The sequence below is a fragment of the Perissodus microlepis genome, chromosome 2 (assembly GCF_051167445.1).
Source record: "Perissodus microlepis isolate ML-2025 ecotype Zambia chromosome 2, ASM5116744v1, whole genome shotgun sequence".
Taxonomy (NCBI): Eukaryota; Metazoa; Chordata; class Actinopteri; order Cichliformes; family Cichlidae; genus Perissodus; species Perissodus microlepis.
Window position 1 is genome coordinate 17,393,728 of NC_140462.1, and position 21,746 is coordinate 17,415,473.

At 41.2% G+C, this 21,746-nt stretch overlaps 1 protein-coding gene across 7 annotated transcripts in view; it reads left to right on the forward strand.

Moving 5' to 3' along the window:
- pcdh19 (protocadherin 19) overlaps positions 1 to 21,746 on the forward strand; it is a 52,167-nt gene that overhangs the window by 13,568 nt on the left and 16,853 nt on the right. For 4 of the 7 annotated variants that reach the window (XM_084951438.1, XM_084951447.1, XM_084951411.1 and 1 more), the window contains exons 3-4: positions 14,159 to 14,217; positions 15,979 to 16,151. In XM_084951438.1, the coding sequence (XP_084807564.1) occupies positions 14,159 to 14,217; positions 15,979 to 16,151 (232 nt within the window). Of the gene's footprint in view, positions 1 to 14,158; positions 14,218 to 15,965; positions 16,152 to 21,746 lie in introns of all 7 variants that reach the window. The other 3 variants (XM_084951430.1, XM_084951403.1, XM_084951417.1) reach the window with 1 other exon arrangement.

The following is a 21,746-nucleotide window of genomic DNA, read 5'->3' on the forward strand; positions in this document are numbered from 1 at the left end:
TCTTTTCTCCCACTCTGCCCTTCTTCTCTGCCTGATCAACGTCAGCAATTCATTCACCCCTGTTATCCCCTTCCTTTATCTCGCCTCCCTTACCCATTGTACCTCTGTCTAAGGCAATGGTAGGACCCCTAATGTGTTCAGTGTGTGGGTCCTTTTCTCATTCATGATGTCTGCAGACCTCTAAGCAGTTAGTGTGATTCAGCCTGACGCAAATCAGAATAGCTCATTGATGGAGCCCCGAATGCACTGTGATTACATTAAAAACCCAAACACTGAATACAAATAAAAGTTCAGGAGGCGAATATGCTGATGTTGTTTGTAGGGGATTTGATGTTAGAACTTGGCTAATTTTTCTATCAAAGGCTGTTTTGCATTTTGATTATCTAGTTTTCCTGAACGCAAATCAGGTGGGCCTGCTTCAATCAGGTTTGTTTTCGTGGGATTAAGGCTTTTCAGAAAGTGTCCAGGCATATTATTTACACCCATATCCATTTTCTAGAGAAGGTGGGAATCCATTTCTTTGCTTGAGTGAGATTAGGTCAAGTTATGAAGGCAAAAATGCTTGGGAATAAATTAGATATCTACTCTGGGCTGAGTGTGGAAGATGAAAACAATACCACTGATATTTATTATTGTCTTCCATGGGAATTGGTAACAACTTTACCCCCATCTCGGGTCTCTCTTTTGGCATTATAAAACAATGTTCAGGGTTCAGTCGTCTGGCTGTGGAGCACAATAGGACAACAGTTTTGACTTTCCCCTCACGTCCATGATTTGACATACCACAGCACAGGCAGCCAAGTAGATGAATGAAAAGCACTTGGCCTCTGTCAGACTGCTCCGAGAGCAGTACGTTCCCCAGTAACCTCCTTAGTTCAAGATTAGCTGTTCCTAGTTCAGTTTTATGGGAAGCTAGTGAATGGAGAAGACAGCATGTCTGCACTTGTTAAATTAAAGATTGTTTATAATTTCTGTGCTTTAATGACAGACTGACTCCTCCTTGGGGGAATAAAGCAGGAAGGTTACCGTGGAGGTAAATTCAAGTGCTCTTATCAAGTTTGGGGACTATTACATCAAACCAGACTCTGATGTATCAACACAATGCATGTACGTGCATGCACAGAGATGAACACATGTTCCCTCTGTAAACAGAGGGAAACATTTGTCCTCCCAGTTTGGTGAAATAGTCTCCTTAAAATAATCAGTTTGCAAAATCTTTTGACAAAATTGACTGTTGGATCTTTGAAAATAAAGAAAAACTACTCTAATATATATTTGCTCCATGTTAAGATTTAGCCAAAGACAGATTACGACTGTCATTTTACCACTGCTTGCATTTTTTCCTTCAGTAAATGGACCTAACAAGATATAACACATTGCTTTCTGAGGTTTGTCATTGGTGGCATACACATTTTATTACATTTGCATAGAACTAGGCTCCCTGTTTCCAGGTAGCATATCAGTTGCTTGCTTTAACTTCATCTGGGAAGCACTAACATGAGAATGGTATCAATGATCTTGAGTCCCAGTAAAAAAACATATGAGCATATTTCCCAACATGTTAAAATATTCCTATAAATTACTGCAGCATGAATTTGTATATCTGAGAAAAATCAATCCAAAAGAATGTCAGAGGGAGTAGTGTTCTGACTTTTCATTTGTTTGCAACCCAGTAATGATTATTTTAGCCTCTAAGCCCCAGATTTGGCCTTGTTTTGCTGTGGGAAGCGGCATCAATGGGGACGTAACAGCCCTGCCCTGGTTGAGAAGCTTGTCTGTAGTTAAGCTGGCTGGCAACCAGAGTCAGGTACATAGAATGGAAGACATTCTGAGTCAAATCACAGGAGGTCAGAGACAGAAAGGTAGAATAGTCACTTTAGTGGGGAATGGGTCAGGCTTTGTTGCTGTGCTACTTTTGTTAGTTTATCTGGTGGCTAAGTGAGAAAATGTTCTAATTATAGACCTTCATCATTTGCCATGTTTGTAGAGCTGGTAACAAGCCAGTTGCCAGCTTGCATGAGCAACTGCAGAAAGCTGACTTTTGGTTTAATTTGGAGGACTAGCTATAATCCAGACTAAGTCCCTTAAAGCTGAAGCCTCCCCCCCCCTCCTCCCACCGCTGATGGATTACGGGAGTGTCTTTAAAAGGATAAGGCCCCGCTTATCGCTGCTTTCCGCAACACTTTTTTTTTGGACTTCAGATGTGGGGGTGGACAGTTCGTCGTCACCCAGTGGGGCCAGTGTGGATGTGAGTCATAGAGATTAGGCATCTGATGAATGAGATCAATGATAATCACAATTTACAGTTTTTAAATCCCTGCTGTCACAAAGACATATGGATCCTGGTTTATGCCTCTTCTTCCACTGCATGAATTCCATTAGTGTGTTGACTCTAATTAAAAAAAAAATATATAAAAAACTAAAAATAATAATAATAATTAATTCGACATCCAACAGCAGTTGATGAGTGCAGTTTGTATTGCAGTGAAGTACTTTTACACACACATTTATTAACTATATGACACAATGGCTTCAGTCGCTGTTGCTGAAAAATGTAGATTCAAGACTGCCGGAGTCTCAGAAATCATCCGAACGTATATCAGGATAAAATGATCGAGGTGACAAATAAAAGGATTGTGTGAGTTTTCCTGTAGTTTCACTATTAATTTAAAATGGTACTTGATTGCAGAAAGCTTTAATTCTCCCACCTGGTGTATAGTGTTTAATATTTGCTCCTGTAATAATATTTATTGATGGATTTGCAAGTTTTTTTTCTACATTTATTATTAATTTAATTATTTGTTTTGATATCACTATATATCTGATTGGCATACATAGAGGAAAGCTAGGAAGTAAGGCAATGTGTGAAGGAAAAATATGAGCTCACAACTTCCTGTAGAAGCAAACACTAAGATGTTGATTTGTATGTTTTCGAAGTGTGTGTGGGTTCCCTTTGGACAGATCCCATTGTTTGCAGTCTTAATGGCAAGCTTAGCTACCTGTCTTCTACTTGAGCTTCATACTTATCGAGCGAGTGTAGTTTTCAAATCATCTAATTTATCTAGAAAGCAAATTAGGGTAATTTTCAAAATTCTGAACTATTAGCTAAGTGCAGTTTGCAAATTAATGCAAATCACGAGCTCTTAAAAAGCTAGGTAAAGCATGCCAAAATGTAAAAACATCCCAGTTTTGTCGACAGTAATGTGAGGCACTTTGCTGTAATAAATCAACTTCAACATGCAAAACAGTGATAGTTCAGGTGACAGACAGTAGCTGCAGCAAAAGTCTTATACTACCACTTTAGGGCTGTTTGCATCCCTCTTTGCTAAAGAAGTGTTGTTGAGACTTGTGGGAGTACGAGGAGGTGTGTGTTTTGCAGCAGGGGATGGAGACCAATCTAGCAGACATAAGCATATGTGTTGTTTGAGATGCTATTTTTGAGTACGAGGCTGTTACTTATCTCATCGGGGTGTGATGGTGGCGAGGTGAGGGAGCAGAGTGAATTCCTGATGGATCAAGACTGAGAACCCTGAGCTCTCAGCTTAGGAGTAATCTGGGAATTGCAGAGAGAGCCAAACCACATGGGGGGAGCATAGAAATAGAAGAACCTTCGGTGTGAGTACTTGTTTACCTCTGTGTCAACATTTTTGACTCAGCTCATTAACCTGTGCACTTGGGTAGATCAGAACATCTCTCGCCGTCTCCCTCTCTTCCACAATTAATAGTGATAACTAAGGGTAAGCATAAACACATTAAACTCAAACTAATGAACAGATGCAACAACAGTGCGATGGGGCGGCTATCACACCTCTAAGGCAGCGAATCGATTTCCGCTGATACCAGTTAACAGATACACCCTGTAGCACTTTCCTCGAATCTAATCATGGATCCATTTAAACTGTGTTAGCTGGAAGTCTACTTGCCATTAAAATGGGGTTTCAATTTTTATTATTTTGAGAGCATTGGTTAAAAACGGAGCAAATGCAGAGGTAAAGTAACAGTTATACATTTTCAATCTCTGAAAGACAGAATAGGAGCTCCGCCTTCCTCCTCCCATTACACAAGCAGCCAGCATCCTCTCTAAATTGTTTTGCATGACCTTTGCTACAGTAGCTCTAATTATTACCATCACACAGGCCCTGTAAGGCACACAGCTAATTATACTGGATTTATCTGAAGGGACATTGGTGCCATTCTTCATTGGCATGTCTTGGCTAGCGTCAGCGCGGGTGATCTAAACCCAGAATAAGGTTAATTTGGGTAATACAGTAATAGTAATTAGAGTCACGATAATTACAAGCATAGTTGTAATAACAATGAAGACCAGCCTATCAGTTATAGGGATACATATGGAATAACTTATGCAATTGAGAAGAACAGCACTGCCAAAAAAAAAAAAAAAGGGTAATGGTGAGAAGTGCTGTGCAATATGCATAATGACATTATTACAGAGCCAGATTGTTGCTGTTTCCCTCCCATTGCTCAGAATTGATGTTTGACAGTAGAAGTTGAAAGATATATTTTCAAAGGCATTGTGGGATTATTCGTTAATGTAGGTACCAGGACCTCTAGTCATTGCATCTCATAAAAAGTTGTTACTAGAGGAAGCAATATTTTTCAAAGCTCTAACATGAATGAAGAGGGGCAGTTGGAGCCGTCTTTTGGCTGGCGGGCAACTCTTGTAATGAGCCTAAGAGGGTTCCAATTATTCCACTTGCGATCAAAAAGGAGAAGGAGATTACTTCTCTTGCTTCTTTTTTCTTTGACATTTTACACAGTAACATCTTTTGATAGGGGCTGGGGGAGAGAGGAAAAACGAGTGCCTGATAGTCTTGAACAGGCTCCAGCAGTACAGTCCTTTCTGTCTCACACAGACAAGGCGATACTTTCTTTCTTTCTTTTTGACGGTGTTTGTAATAAAACTTCTTCTCCCAGTGCATGGTACATTAGCTTTTTCTCTGACTACATCACCTGCGCAAGACTGAGAGGAAGCTTTTGTATGACCGCAGGCTTTGGCTACAGCAGACTTGATAACTGATCGGTGCCATATTTTTCCACAGAGCTAGTGTAAATTGTAAGGAGGAATGTTGGGTACTCACTCGCTTACTGGATTTGTTTTCCTCTTCTACTTAGCATTGTAAGTCATGTTGCACTGAATACAAAAGGGAGTTAAATTATTTGATTGTGTACAGATTTTTCCCCTCAGCCTTTCCCAGATTACAAGTAAAAGCACATTAGATGCCTGGGGGTAACTAAAAGGATTTCTCCACTATAGGACATCAAACTATATCAGCCTTGGAGAAATAAACGATGAAAAAACAAATAATATTATGTACCACTGCACTGAGACAAAGAGAACTCCTCCAATCTGCATCAGCACAGATAAACATCCACCCCTAAGATATGTTCGTGGTAGATAACAGCTTAGTGTTTGCAACACACACAAACACAAGCACAGAACTGCACAGAGCGGAGCTTTGATAAGCAACGAAAATTACTACATGTTGTTCATGGTGGCAGAACAAAAGGATTAAAGGCCTTCATTTCAAGAAATTGAGCTATGGAAAGGTTGATGCAAGGTTTAAGATGCATGTCAATTTGAGAGATTTGACTTGATAATATAGTCATAATTTGAGGGAAACAAGTCATTTGCTCAGGTGTATTTATTTGTGCATGTGTGTGCAATCGTGTGTATGTGTGTGTGTATGTGTCTGTACGTCTGAGAATACAGTGCCTCCCGTTCCCCTGTTGATGCACTGCGGGGGTAGGAGGCAGAGATCCACCGTCTGTTGCTGTTTTCCATGACCCCGTATGTCCCCTCGCAGTTAAAAACGATGTTTGCCCCCAAAGACGGCCCTAATACAAATTAAATTAAATGAAGTCACTGTGGCTAATCCCTGTGTGTTTCAGCTGCTGAAATACCCCCCATCCTAACTCTACCCCTCCCTTACAAATGAGTGGGTCAAGGCTGCTACATCTGGACCCCTATCCACTGGCCCTGCTCTCAAGCTGCTGCGCTCCCAGTCCCCGGTGGAGCAGACATCAGCCCCCACTCAGACTTTCTGCCCCACTGCGACTCTGTGCGCGTGTGAGTGTGTGTGTGTGTTTCTGCATGAAAAACAAAGTGTTTTAATGTAAATCCGTGTCGTGCAATTCTCTTTCTGACTCACATAGTATTTATTCCCCTTTGCCTGCTTTCCCTGTGCGCCTGTGTGTTTCTTCAAAAAAAGGTTTATTTTAGTTACTAGCTTATGCGTTTCACACACGCTCCTTGTTTACTCCTTTTTAAACTTTTTTCATAAATTTATATTCAAATATAAAAGACAAAGAATTCACATTTAGACATTGTACTGATCATTAGTGGTGAAATGGAAAACAAGCACTGGTGTCGTCACAAAGCATTAGTTGTTGTTTTTGTTCCGTCTCCGTCCTGATGGCAGTCTGTCACAGTCCTGTTAACAAGCTGGATTTACAGATGCAGCGGAGATGTGCAAGCGGCTAATACTCTGCTGTCAATCCCAGCACCGATAGCTGTCTAGAAGGATTCATCCCAAATATTATCACCAGATGTGAGTCACACTGGAGCACCAGCAAATAGGATCAAAATGCTAACTAGGCCTCCATGGCCGAATCGCTGATAGGAGTGACCCATCTCTGACAAAAGCTAAAAGATCCGTTAAATAAAAGCCCCTTTTTGCTCTACATACTTTGGCATCAAGCCCAATCAGTAACCCCTGATCTGAGCACCAGCTCTGATGTGCGAGACAAAGTGCATCAAGTGAGTTTTAGCAGCTGGTCTACACAGATATTGTGTTTAGGGGCTTGTGGGTTATGAGGGCGGGAACGTTTTTCATGAGCTTGAGGCTAGAGTACCTGTTTCTACGTGTGTTTGTGTTTGTGCATATGTGTACGTGTAGCAACAGTATGCGCATTTGTGTGTGCAGTTCTCAGCACCTGCACACATGCCCTTTGAAAAGCTCCATCACCCCTCCATCCAGCCAACATGCAGTGTAAACATGGTTTGTTTGAGCGAGTGGCCTGGGGTTGTTGGATTAATGAGCACTGATGAAGTTCCACTTGTATCCTAGGTGCTGCCTCCCTATTTGCTGGAGTGGCTGTGATGTGGTAGTGTGTCTGGAGGCGGTGACTCATTCCCTTTACCCAGTGTCAGATTAAGGCATGTCAATAAACAGACCCACTCAATCCATCTCCGAGTGACTGCATCCGCTCACAGAGCCTCCCAGTCTGTAATGAGCTGCTGCAAATCTCCATCCAACTAAAATGTCTGCAAAGATGCCTTGTCACACTGAGCAAGACAAAAAAAAGAGAGAGCGAGAACACGAACAAGAGAGACTACAGCAGCACCGATGTGACTGGCAGCCACCTTTATGCCGCTAAGTGAGATTGTACTTAAGCAATGCACAAGAGTTCAAGTTGATCCGCTCGCCACGCACATTGATAGACTTCTGTCGTCATGTGCATCAAGTTATTCAAAAATGAATTCCAAGTTTACTGATTTTGAAAGTGACTGAAAGTTATGTTGTTTATTCAGTCACTGCTCTCACATAAGCATTTAAGCAGAATGTGTTTACATAATCTGCAGTGTTTCTGAATGTTTATTTTTAAGGCCCAGCCCAAGGGAGGTGGGGAGAACCTTTGGGGATATCTTGTGCTCTAATTCAGCCGCCCCCCCCCTCCCCCCAAACTAACTCAACACTGGCTAATGTAGGCCACAACTGAGCAGCGAAATTGCTATCTAGTAATTCTCTCAGAGAAACTAAATGACTGCTTAAAACATGTGTTTGTAATGCTTATTCCTAGAGGGCCGGAAACCATAAAGTCTACCTGGATTAGATGTTCTCATTGATGTTCGCGGAGTCTATTCAGAAAATCACCACCTACCTTTCTCATGCGGTGCCATACACACATTAACGGATTTTGGGATGAGAGGAGTGAGAAAACTTTTCAGTCTGACATCCAAATTAAAGAAAATCCCTCAAGACTTGCCTAAAGGGGAAGTTCCTGCCATTTGAGTTTGATTGGGCTCCACAGGCTTTAAGAAAAGTAAGCCGATTTCTTTGAGGAAACAGCATTGATAGTCGAGGCTTTTTCTTTCCTCCCCCCTATTTACTATGTAAAACCATGGATCCTAATGTCATGGAGAAGCACAGGTTTTCTTTGTGACATGCACGTAGCTTGAACAGCCCTGAACGCTGAACAGGTGTTGAATGAAACCTTATCCACTTTTATGTGGCTGGTTGAGGCAGTAGACACCTATTCGCTCTAATTGAAAGCTATAATTCCATCGGAAAGCCTTAAAAGCAGCAGACAAAAGCAAAACAAAAACACCCCCCCAGGAAACCAAACAGCCACCAACAGTTTGAAACATGTTGGGCCCAAGCAGTGATTCCCTGTAAGACAACAGCTCTGACTTAAGCCTCTTTAGCGTCAGCCGACTCCGCTGGAATGCAGACATCTGCAAATGGGGGCTATTATTTAAAATCTTTTCATCATGCTGAAAGGGAGGGAAATATCTTTGACGTTGAGCAGCTCATGAATAATGAATGCTGTTTCTATCAATGTATGTATAATTAATCACATCTCTACTAACTGGACTTCTGTGGAGCCTGTAGTCCTGAGTGACATGGAGACTGGTCTGGGCTATTGTCTCTGTTTCAGAATAGAAGACAGCCACGCGGTCTGCAGTTTTCTTTAGATGTTATATACACAGGTGGAGGAAGCAATAGAATTGGACTCTGGCCGTTTTCCCCGTCCTTTACGCGAACGGGTTGACGGGGATTGTGTTGTTTTGAATGGGCAAATATTTGCTCAATTTCACACGGGAAGACGAGGAAACACAGGCAGGAAGGGCTGTTGTAGTTACGTATCTGTGTCATTGTTTTTCAGAAAAGCTGTTATTTAGTTTGCTGTGACAATAATGAACACTTAACAAATGTGTTGATGGACACAAGTGACCTCGTAACAGCATTTATTTCACCCTTTTTTTTCCAGTTACAGAGAGTGTAGACATGCACAAACTACAGCTGGGCGAGGAAGTCTTAAAAACCTTTCTCCACAGAATCACTCAGTTTCATGACATGATTGATTTTCAAATGGGCTCCTGGGTTTGGGGTGAATTGATGGCTGATGAAGTGAAATGATGGAGACAATGTGGCAGGTTATTTGTCACACGTGCTCCCCTCTATCACAATTGATTGTGTATAATTTGAGTTTACAGGAGAGTCAGTTAATATTAAATAGTAACAACTCTCTGTATTCATCACAGCAGACCCCTTTAAGCAGGCAGAAATAGAAAATGTAATCTCATCCAGGACCACGGCTGTGCCTCAGGCACTCTTTCACCCTTTTTACCGCTGATCCTCCCTCAGGGGCCGGGGCCTCTCTAAAGGAAGAGGGAAATCTATAATCTAGCAGATGGCAGAGGGTCTATGGGAAATTTTATAATCAGGAAGAAAGTGGTGATGGTGGTCACTGGGTTAGAGGGCAAAGGTTTGGAAGCTAGTGAGGGTTATTGCATCTCAGGAGCTGAAAAACTTTCCTTTTTTTTCTTACACGGTAAACAATATAAGAAGCAGACTGAGTCTGAGCTGCTTAGAGACGTTCCTGGGTGCAGACCTAAAGACGAGGACAGCGGGCGCCAGCACAGACCTGCAAGTCAGGGATTGCTGGAGCAGTGCTTTTGTAGGGAAGTGCAGATAGAGGGTGTGTATGTGCGAGAGGATGAAAGCTCATATTCGCAGTGTACATTTAGAAAAGAGTATTAAGAAATAAAAAAGGAATATGAAACTGTCTGTGTCAATATGAAATATATTGGGTTTTATAAATAAACTTAAAAAAACAAATTTATATATGTGTTAACAGTCACTTTCATAAACTTTTATTCTTTTCTTTAATTCCCTCGCTTTCTTACTTTTTTCAACTCTTTTAGTTGAACCACAACCAAACCTAGAGGGATAATGAACCCATTCTTTCTTCCCTAATTGCAGCTGGTTTTTCCTTTAACCTGCCCGGATTGCTTCCCTCTCATCCCTTGCTTTAGCAATGGGATATCAATAACAGGGAACATTATGTTTAACATTTCCTTGTGAGGCCAAAGGGAGTCCTTGATAAACAAAGACTGAGGCACAACCACAGACTGCTCAAACACAAAGTGGAGGTCTGCTCAAATGCTAAATTTAATCTGACAGTTGTAATAGATTCTCTCTGGTCTGTTTTTCTTTATCTTTAAACTGTGCATTTCAGTGTGGCAGTAAGAGCATTTTGTGTCCACATGGAGTACGGCTGGATGTTTTTTGTCAGCTAAATTGACGACATTTTAGAGTTGCATCCATGACAGATGTGAATCACTCATATCTGTAACCATTTTGTCTTACTTTTAGATGCGTAGCCTTTTTAAAGCCCCCGTCACCCAAATGTCTTCAAGGACATGTGTCATTCTTGCTGTATTTCAGAAAAAGGTTGATTGCTCTGGTATTAAAGTGAAACTTAATCTTTTGCATTTTTAATTTTTAACACACACACATATATATATGATATGTATATATATGATATATATATCATGTTTCATTCCACTTGTTTTCTTTAGATTGTAATGGAAAACCAATTTAAGTATAAAGCAAATAGCTGTTAGCAGCATCTTTTTTAAATAGCATGTCATTAGTGCATGATGTTTTTTCCTTGTTTAAATGTTACTCTGTGCCATATCAGCCTCAATAATACATACAGTAGGGCAGCTGTGTGACATTTTTTTTCTCTCTTTTTCTCTCCTATCTGTGTGACATCTGCTGAACTTGTCGGGTGTTTACTGGTGTAACAACTGGTGTCTTCACTCCCCCACTCCTCCTCTTCTCTCTGGTGCTTCCCATGCCCCCACACAATGAATACACTTGCATCCAGACTGCAGAACCAATTGTCACGCTGGGAGGAAGGCAAATCAAATCTTACGGCAGCAACTAGGCGAGGAGATTGCTTTTCCTCTCAGCTGCAGAGAAGCAAGTCCACCGTCCCTGTGCTTCGGGTTTTGCTGGAGAGAAAGAAGCAAGGGGTGAAAAGGGGAAAGCTATTGGGCTGCAGCAACTGGACAGCAAGTCTCCCAGAGGTCAAGTCTCACCCATTTCCTCCCATCTTCACCGTCTCTCGCTCCTCTCTACTCTCTTTTCACTCCGCTCCCCACTCATGCTGACACTACCTATCAGTCACCCGGCGACACCAGGGACTACATTCCTGCCTCCAGCCCTCCAGATGAAACGGAACAATAATTATGGGGATAGAGTGGCTCTGGCCGCCAAACTGGGGCCGCTCAAATCACAACAACACATTGTCCAACCTGATTAAGTAGCCATTTGTGGCATCCTCGCTGTAGTTAAGCAGTCCTCATCCTCTTGCCTGAAACCTGACCTCCCAGCAAGATATATTGACATGTCCTCCAATTTGAGGTTGGTTAGAAATGTGGGGGAAGACATTACATTTCTTTACAGGAAGTTCAAGCTATTATTCCTCAGAATAAGCACTACCGACTGACTCAACAGTGGACAAGAATAAGCCTTCACATGATAGGCGTTCGCCTAATTCCACTAACAATTTGATAAGTGGAGAAAATAAACCACATTCTTGGTTAATGGGGAGCTGTAAAGTGGATAAGAGCTGATGTGGAAGAGATGGTGATGCAACACTATCGACTAGAATATTATGAGGAATCTCTCTGCGTTGTACACTCTTGAAAGAGCTTGATGTAAAATCATTATCTGAAATTTGCATTATCAAAAATACAGTTTATTTTCAATACAGGGACAGCTTGAGAGCAGCGGCATACACTCCTCTCTAAGGCATGCTCACATAGAACATGTTAACCACACCAATTACAGGCTGCAGCCAGGGTGACATTTACAAGAAACTTTTCTATCTTGTCGTTTAAATTAAGTTTGCTCCTTGTTACTCACGCCTTGCATTTTCATTTCTGTTTTCCTGGATGCACAGCCACTATAGCAGATGAAGCAGTTTAATGCGTGTACACTGCGATCAAAATGCAGCGTAGGTAATAATGTAACGCAGTAGCAGATCAAGTATCTGCACTGGAATCGTTACAGCAATGCACAGAGACAATCTGATAGAGCACTACGCAGATATCCGTGAAAAATAGCATACTTTAAAATCTTTAATTAATGATTTATCTGGTTTGCAGGTTGCCGTTAACTTTGATATTTAAAAGACTCAAGCTGATTGGAACAAAAGTAGTCAGGGGTAATACAAAGGAACAAACACTGTGTGCTTCAAATTATGGGATAATAATAAAATGTTAATTAAATTCCTTTTTTAATGAATTATCTTCCCCATTTTAATGAGTTAAAGTTTAATTAGGGGTAAATGGTAAAAGGGAAAAGGAACGATGTTAACCTTCAGTGCATAAATATATTGCATCATAATTTAACAAACCCCAATCAGAAGCCCACGTTGCACTGTTGCTTATTATCATGCATTTTCCTGCAAAAAAAATAATGAGGCATAAAGGAGGTGAGAAGGCAAGCAGGAGCTCTTGTGCTTATTTAAGACAGATGTAGTGCACGTCAGTCTTTTTAAAGATAAACAGGCTTGTGCTATAGAAAAGTTTTTAGCCACTGTAGGGACACGATGTGTATCAGACAAATAACGATGGTACATTTTGTGATTAAAGCCAGGTGAGAATGGCATCAATCTGAACAAATTAACATTAACAGTCTCTTACATTTTTCATAAACTGCAAATAGGTCACAGGAGCCGTTTGCCAGGGGTAAACGCTGTGATCTTCCAGCATCGCTTTTATTTATTTATTTATATGTATTTATTGGAAAAAAAAAAATCCAAGAAAACTGGGACTGATGTTTGACATTTCTTCTGCCCCCCCAACCTCACTGCATAGACTCATCTGCATTGTGGTCTCACTTCCACTCAGACATTGAAAAAGTTCAAAATGTTCAACCCCATTAACATCTAATAAGGAGAGTGTTCGCACAGTTGCACACTGAGTTTTAATCCAAATCTGTCTGGTCACCACATATGACAGCTGCAGGGCCACTGTTACCTCAACAGCAGGCTTCTGTCAAATGTGCAGCTCACTTGATAATAAGCAACTGCGCTCCGGTGCCAGCATTAACCTTTCTTACCATCAGGGTGACTTTTTTCAACAGGGCTTTGATATCGGTACACTGTAGACTTTCCTCGGAAGCCAGCCATTGACTCAGCTGTTATCAGGATACAGTATCTGCACAATGGAATTTTAAGTGAAGGGCCTCGCTTTCTTTTAGGAGAAAATACCTGCATCTTATCAAACCTTGTCAAAAGGGTCACGTCCCGGCTTTTTGCAGGACTGAGCGTGTCCTTTGAGAGGATTTGATATCCTATGGCCTTCTGGCATCTTACCTTGTGTAAGTAGACGCTTGGCAGATGTAGGGAGGGTCTACTTGCTTAGTTTACACTAGTTTCTCTGCCCGTGTGCTCGTCTCGTCAGACATTATCCTTGCTAAATAAATGTTGGGGAGAAAAAAAATGAATGTAAGATCTCTTTGAACTGCGTTCTCTAATGTGGGTCAGAGATCTATCGCATGCATATTCTGAAAGCCTTTTCATCTGCAATTGCAAAGTTAAGATTCCCCTGGTACATTCTTAATTTCATCTACTTCTCTCGCAGTTATTTATTTAATATATCCACATTAATGTCTTCTCAAACATGGTAAAAGTGAAGAGTTCAGAGAAGAAAAAAGGGAAACTTTTCTTCTCCCTCTGTCTGCATGATAGTCTGTCCTCCCTTATGACTCCATTTTAAAGACAGTGGGCTGACCGGCAGTGGAGGGAGGGAGCAAGGGATCGAGAGCAGGGAGGGTGAACAGGAGAAGAGAGGCTGCGCTCACTGCAGCACTCTCCTCAGCTCTCAACTCCCAGTCAGCCTCTCTGTGTGTGTGCTTTGAAAGAGAATAGGATTCAGCCCTTTGAAAGCCGAGGCTGCTCACCAGGGCCTTTGTGTAAAATAACATCTCTACTGAAAGCCAATTACTGGTAACATTATTTTGGTTGCTTCCATTATTAAAAGTACCTCTCTCTGTTGCCCCCATCATCCCTCCACCACAACCCCCACCCCACCTGCTCCGCCATCACTCTCTTACAGACGGAGAATTATTCCATTGACTCCAGTTATGTGAACAGCAGAGCCCACCTCATTAAAAGGTATGTCTTGATTAGGAATTGTTACCAGCACCTCATTACCATTGTTATCTGTAATTGTTTTATCTAATGAGTGCACAGCTACCGTTGCAGTAGTTTTCATGTGTTCCTGCATGTTCTTCATTCTGTATAATTGCAAGGGGAGGATAAGATTTTAGGATAAATAGTATTACTCTAAAATAATGCGTTTAGTAGACACTTGTTGGAATGAGGCACAAAGTCATACTTTCAGATTATTAAATTACACAGGGCAGCAGAATCTGCAAGTAATGATTTTCATATTTGCAAAGTGCATAGGTGTGATACACTTCATTAATTACACATAAACTTGAATTTTATCAGGTAAACGGAAAAAAGAAACAACTACCTAATCATCATATTATGTTTAAAATATTTTTTTAAAAGAAAACAGTCATGAATGGACCATAATTGCCTACTTTTTTTCCCTTTGTCAGGGAAAGAAGGATAAATGTTTTCATTGTGCATTGTTATTCAGCTCACCTAAACCAAGATCTTGGATAGGGTTTGAGGAATTCAGGACTGGAGACTGGGATGGGTTTCATTTAATAATTCCCTCAAGCCAAAGAGGGTTTTGTAACCAGTCTCACTTTGTAAACTATAGTTCTCCCTTCTTACCTGCAGCTATAGAACATTCCAGGCTTCCTTTTGTTTGAGGCCATCCCAGCCTTTTGAAAACCCATTATGGCAATTTCTCCCCAAAAGAATCCCTGCATTAATGTAAACAAAGAGCATTCAAGTGTGGGCCTCTGCAGCATACTACAAAGAAATCCCCTCAGGAGCCAGGGAGCCTCTGGTCTGGGACAGGTGCAATTACAGTGATAACATCAGAGAGCCAGCATTACCTCCACTGCAGTCCTCTCTCCCACACTGGAGAATGTGAGGCTCGCACTATGGAATGCAGCTACCTTGCACTGTCCTTTGCTTCCTTTACATTTTTTGTGCACATTAGTTTACTTTCATTTTCTCCTCAGTCTGTCTTCTTCCTCCCCTCTAACCTCTAACACCCTTGTCTGTCTTTACATAAACTCATTCATGTTTTTTCCCCTCTGTCTCTCTCTCTTGTGAACACGTGTTCATATATTCACCCCTATTTAGTGTTGTTTGTAAAGCAGAATTTGTTCCAGTGGGATGGAAATCAAGTGAAGGGAAATCACGCTGTTACTGTGCAGCTGTTGATTGTGCCCCCACACCCCACCCTCTTTATTGACTGTGAGCCCCAAACAAGACAGATGCTCAGTTTGTATGCTTCCAGCATTTTCTACATCCATCTTCCTTCCAGGAATTCCTGATTACTGCAGTATTTGTTTGATTGTAGTGAGTGAGTGCCTCCTGTTTGTTCAATGCGATGTCCTTGAAGTCAGTGCATCCATCCAAAATGTCCCTGGCTGAAACATCCTGTGGCTGGTTTGCTATCTATGAAGTTGAAAAATGTCCACTTAATCCAAGAAGGCTCTCAGGAGATTTAAACGCCCTTCTTATTACATGGAAGTGCAAACAGAAGCTGGAAAGAGGTTTTGTTCTTTGAAAAGGTGTGGTGCTTAACTTAGACTTAGAGCCAGTGTAAATTAGTATTCATCCACTTTAAATTGATGGAAATGCACCAGGTTAAAGAAAGCAACAAAAAGCACAAAAAGGGACACGAAGCGAAAGATAGACAAGTCGTCACAAACCATCAGAGCATGTTTTTAGGTGAGGTGACAGTTAATCAACATTTCCCTTTCCTCCCTCCTGGCCCCCATGTAGCACATCGACATTCAAGGACCTGGAGGGGAACAGTCTGAAGGACAGCGGCCATGAGGAGAGCGACCAGACCGACAGCGAACATGATGTCCAGAGGGGACACTATGTTGACACGGCTGTCAATGACGTGCTGAACATGACTGTTCCTCCTAATGTTTGCCAGCTGCCAGACCAAGGTAAGAAAATCTGTGTCTGTTTGTGTTTATGTGTGTGTGCACTGTGTGTGTTTAGAGGATTACTACATCGTTTGGGATGTGTTTCAAGTTTCAAGATAAGACCAATGTGTATTTTTGTGTGCCACTGAGACTGTTTTTATGCTACCGGAGCATCTTTTAAGATGCATTTACCCATTGGAAGTCTCAAATGTGCAAGTATATGAATAACATCACAGGTTTTTTTTGTCTTTGATGTTAGTACAGCTAATGTGAGGGATCTGTGACGGCAAAGGCTACCCTTTGATACAGGCTTAGCCAACGTTATTGACTGATAGTAGCCATGTCTGCTGTTGAGGATGAGCTGACTTCAGATGTGCTTGAATGGCAGCAATTAGGCTCATAAAGGTAAAAGGTGGAAATCTACATATCTCCATGTGCCCTCATCCATTATTCAATTGGATCATTTAGCAGGGAATTAATGTTGATGTTTCATTTCTGACTCCCCATTTAAAAAGACATCTGCTTGGTTGGCAGAAGTCAGTGTAAGGGTCATGTTCATTCTTAACTACTGCCAGTCAGACTGAAGTAGAGAGTGGGTCAGTTAGAGGGAGATAGGGGGGAAAAAGCAGGATATAGCTGTCTGGGAGTCCAGGATGTTACTATATGCACCTGAGGGTATTTAAAGTCCTCAAAGGAAGCACTACACGCACAGGTGCAATGGCAGCGCAAGAGTCAGTGTGTGAAACACTGCAGATATTTTAGGATAACCCCATTAGGAATTTCATTCATAGTGAGGAGGAAAGAGTGGACATTTGAGGACACTCTTATAGATATCCTTTGCATCGGAACTTTACGTTTGCACCGTGCCCCAATTTGGAAACTGATGCCAAATTTAGGTTTTCCTTCCTCATTTAACGTTGACATAATTTTAGTTCCTTTTTTTCTAACACTGTCCTACTAAGGCTGTGTACTTTCTCACTACTCTACTTTCTTCTTTCGTAGCTTCATATAGTGAAAAAAAATTAATGAGCAAGAGATAACGAAAAGGAATACGACTTTATAAAAAAAAGCGCAAAGAAATGAAGATTATGTGATTTTTTAAATAAATTATTTATCTATTCTGTCTATTTTTGTCAGTGGACTGTGAAGTGTGTGGGTGTGGTTGAAAAGGCGGCAATGGATATCTGAAGGCTCTTTCCTGTCGGAAACGAGTTTCACTGTTGATATTGTTCGACTGGGTAATAATAACATTAGTCAGCCCACATTTTGCGTTGTTCAAGAATGGAGTCGTGCACGTGGATATGCCTTCCTGGCTGGTAGTTCACACCTTGTAATGACTTAGCCGAGAAATACATAGGGTCAGGAAGTATGATGACCAGAGAATCAGCTTGTGCTGGGTGTTACTCTGGTGGCATCAGACGATAATGAACAGTGAAAAGCGAATCTGCTGACTATTGGTTGTCAGCTGTAATTACTTCAGAACCTGCAAAAAATTCCTGGGTCTCTAAAAAATGCTTCTAGTAGTGGGATCTCATTATTGGAGACAATTAGAAGTAATGTACATGAAGAATATTACGAGTGAGGAGAGCTCTCTGAGGCAGATCTTTTTTCATTAACACCACCAATGATTGTATCTGTTTCAGCAAAATGGATACATGCCTCCTGAATTTGTAATGCAGCACCACATAGCCGGTAAACAGAACAACAGGCTATTTCACAGTGTCTGTCCTTTCCTTTGACCAGAACAAATAGATGATAATGAGGTTGCTGTTTGGAATTACAATTTGATGGTTTGGTTTTTCTTTATTTATTTCTTTATTTTATTATTAATTTAATCGCTTTTAGCTCCAGACTCACGTTTGGCCTCTGATTTTTCTTTAGCGACAACAAAATACCTCAGTGGAATCTATTTTCCCATTGCTTTTGGTAGTCATTCTGCAGCAGTGATCACACCACAAAGTAATGAGAGGGCGGTTATAACTATTAAATAAATTGGGCAAAGATCGCATGCGGAAATGTAATGACATTCCAAATGAAATCATCTTTCTATTGCAATCTCAACGGTCTAATTACACGGGTAAAGGGCATGGTAGGATGACATTATGGGCTGGTTCGCCATGATGCATGGTCCTGTCTCTCCTGGCGTATCAGGATTTGACAATAACCTCTTCTTTTTTGTTGTTGTTGTTTCTCAGGAGAAGGCCAGCTTTTTCGTTTTCACGCTTTTTTTCTCCCCTTCTGCTTAAAGTGTCTTGAGTACAAAGGCAGAAAGGTTTATACAATATAGAAGTAGTTGAGCTCATCTGTTTTAATTGACAAAAATGGACACTATCTGCCAGTTCTCGTGAGTGAGTGGAGGGAATTTTCAGAAAACAAATAGGCATGTTCACTAAACACCCCGCTGTTTAGATGTCTTCTGGGAGTAACTGTGTTGTATAGTGCACCTCTCCTGCCAGCAAAAGCACAAAACAAGTTGATAGACTACAATTGCCAAAGGACAACAACACGCTCAAGCTGAGGAGAGAAGAAGCTTGTTTTTTGTGTGTTTTTTATTGTTCTGTTTTCTTGTGTTGATAAGCGCTGAGAACAAAAGGAAGCCAAAACGGGAAGGGAGGTAGGGTTAAACTCTCGGGCTTTTACAGTGCAAATGTTTACTATTCCCAGTGTCATGTAAAGATGCTGTTTGCCCAGGAGACAATCTGTTACGGTTACACAACGACCCTGCATCCATGTCATCTTGTTGACTTTCATGCGGGAATCCATTCGTGTGATGAGATTCAGCTGCTAACTAGCCCGGCACCATATCAGTGCAGGCATTTTCCCCACCTAAAGCAATTTAGGAGTTTCATATTTGGCTTTTGTCCATCTGTTGTATGCCTTTTTTGTCAGTAATGCCTTTTCAACAACATTATTCATTGTTCCTGCATGAGCCAATACCAAGGTAACTTTGAGCGAAGTGCTTGTGAAGAGACTTTCGACTTAAATCTGAGTGAATTTGCTGAATCGCTGCCAAGAATCTAAAAAGATGTGTGTATGTACTCTTTTTGAAAACCTGACCTTAACTATCCTCACCCAGTGGATTAGATTAAGGAAGTATCTGAAGAACAAATTACATTAAATCTCTTAAAATCTATAAAGGAAGAGATATCTTTAACATGTAATGGCCTCCCTCGTATCTGCCAATAGAATAGAAATGAACGATATCGCTGCAACTATAAATTGAGAAGAGCAGCTATATAAAATGAATTCTTCGTTATCTTTATAGGCATGTCTGTGAAGTTGGGGGGATTTGGTTGAAATGTGCGACATGCTAGCTTTAGCTCTGTAGAACTATTAGTGTCAAGGGAGAAGCAAAGGAGACGACTCTAAAGGAGCTGTGACAAAGGGGGCTTAATCTATTTTTTTGACATCCTTTGATTGTCATAGCTCACATTTTAATTCACATGGATATGGATGAGCCGTGGATTTCAAGGATTAAGATTCATGTAATGTTAAATCGCTCGAGTTATCTCTGCGGGAGGGAATGGTGGGGGCACGATGTCATTTTACAGTGTCCGATCTGTGCCTTTAGATTTTTGTGATCTCAGTTTTGGAATTGTATCCAGGTCAACGTGTAAGTGTTCTTCAAATAAAATCACTTTCTCTTGGCTTATTAGACTCAAAGGGATCTAAGACTGCTCAATTAGCCAGAGCAGGGAACAGGCCTCTTTTATTTCTGACATATTCCTTGGCCTCCACCTCCAGAGAATATCTCTCATCTATCTGTTAGCTCCCTGTGGGTGTGTGCCTGAAGCTGGAACCCAGGAATGGAAGCCCCCTCCGTGGGCTGCAAAATTCTCCATATTCCCTTCTTCCATCAGCAGATCCACAGGGTTTCACTGTTCCTAATTGATTTTCTTTCGCTTTTTCTCTCTCCCTCCATATGTCTCTCCATCTTTATTTTCTCTTCTGTTTCCATCTACTGACTGCAAACATCTCCAACCCACATCTCCCAACTTTGTGCCAGTCAAGCAGTTCCCTTTCCCTGTTGAATTAAAGAAAGAGTAAAGGCATCTCACATGTTCCTGCTGCAAACTTGCCCTAAATTCACCACGGGAACATTTCTAGCTTGCAGTTCTCTGATCTACTAACGAAAATGCTGACAGGTGTCAGAATCAGGAAGGCAACAGGAACAGGCCTGTGCTGACAACACGAGAAGGGGAGAGCGAGCCAGAGTCTGTGTGTGATGGAGACAGAGATTGAGAGATGAGCTGAGAGTCTAGTAAGCAGTCTTAGCGAGAGAAAATAAAAAGAGGAAAAGAAGAAACAATCTCTGTGACAGGTGGGAATGATTTTTTCCCTTTCTCTCACTCCAAGGTAACGTGCTAGAGGATTTGACTGATTCTCAAACAACATTTGATTGAATTAAGCATCAAAATCCTTGTTGTAATTCAGGCTGGCAATGACACGTGTTGCGTTATGATACTTTACGATCAGATTAACATATAAACTCTATACTGGGACCATCCATTTTGATTTGGATTTGTCTAATCTAATGTGGAACCAGTGGAGGTAAAATGGCTGACAGTGACAAAGAGCTCAGAGCATTACAAGCATTAAGGAAGATAGAGTGCAAACACACTGCATGCTCAAGCACACCAGAGAATGCTTGCAAGCAGGTGTAGTGAACTCTGTAATGAACAACCTGGATGTAGATTTTTGCCTCCGAGCTGTGGAGAATTAAAGAAAAAAGATAGAAATAAAATGTAATTTCATGCTGTGTCCATCTGGGCTTAAATTTCTTTCTATTTTTTTTTAATCTTGTTTACGTCGCTGAATAAAATTCGGTGACTGTGAAGTCTTGGCTCTGTCACATTGAAATTACACCTAATAATGTAAAACAGCTGCCTAATTTTTGCGTGTTGTTAAAAAAAGGTCTGAGGATTTTCTTTCTGTCACACTGTGAAGAAGAGTCTAATTCTGTACTGAAAACACTGCTGTTATTTGTCCTCTAATTTAAAAGAAATCCTGAAGCCTAAACCACTCCAACAATTTATATAAAAACAGCAAAGACACCCAAAGAGGAATTTAAGAAAATGTGGTGCTTTTTGTAAAATTTCTGCGAGCAATATTACCTCTAGCTGCTCTTTCTCAGCTACTGCAGACACACACAAAAAGGGCATGCAAAGGATCTTAATTTCCACCATCAACTGCAAACATATAGTAATGTTATAATTCTATAATGGCATCCCCTGAACCTACACTCTGCCAAAGCTCTCCTGAATATACCCAGTGTATTTAATCAGCTCAAGAGGGGACTGCTTATCTCTTTGCACTTGTCATGGATAGCGTATTGAACATATCAGAGAGAGAAATGGGAATAGTTCATTATTTTCTAGGGCTCACAATGAGCCTGATGTATCTCATTGCAGGCCCTCCACTGACAGCTCATTTTCTAGACAATCCTGGCATTCAGTTCACAACGCGGCAGGGCAAGAGAGAGAGACAGAGAGAGAGGGGGGAGAGAGAGGGAGGAAACACAGAGGCAGAGAGAAAATAGGGCTCCGGATCTCCATTGCTTATTCATGATGCTGTGGCATGCTAGGTGTGTTAATAATCTCCGCAGAAACCAAGTGA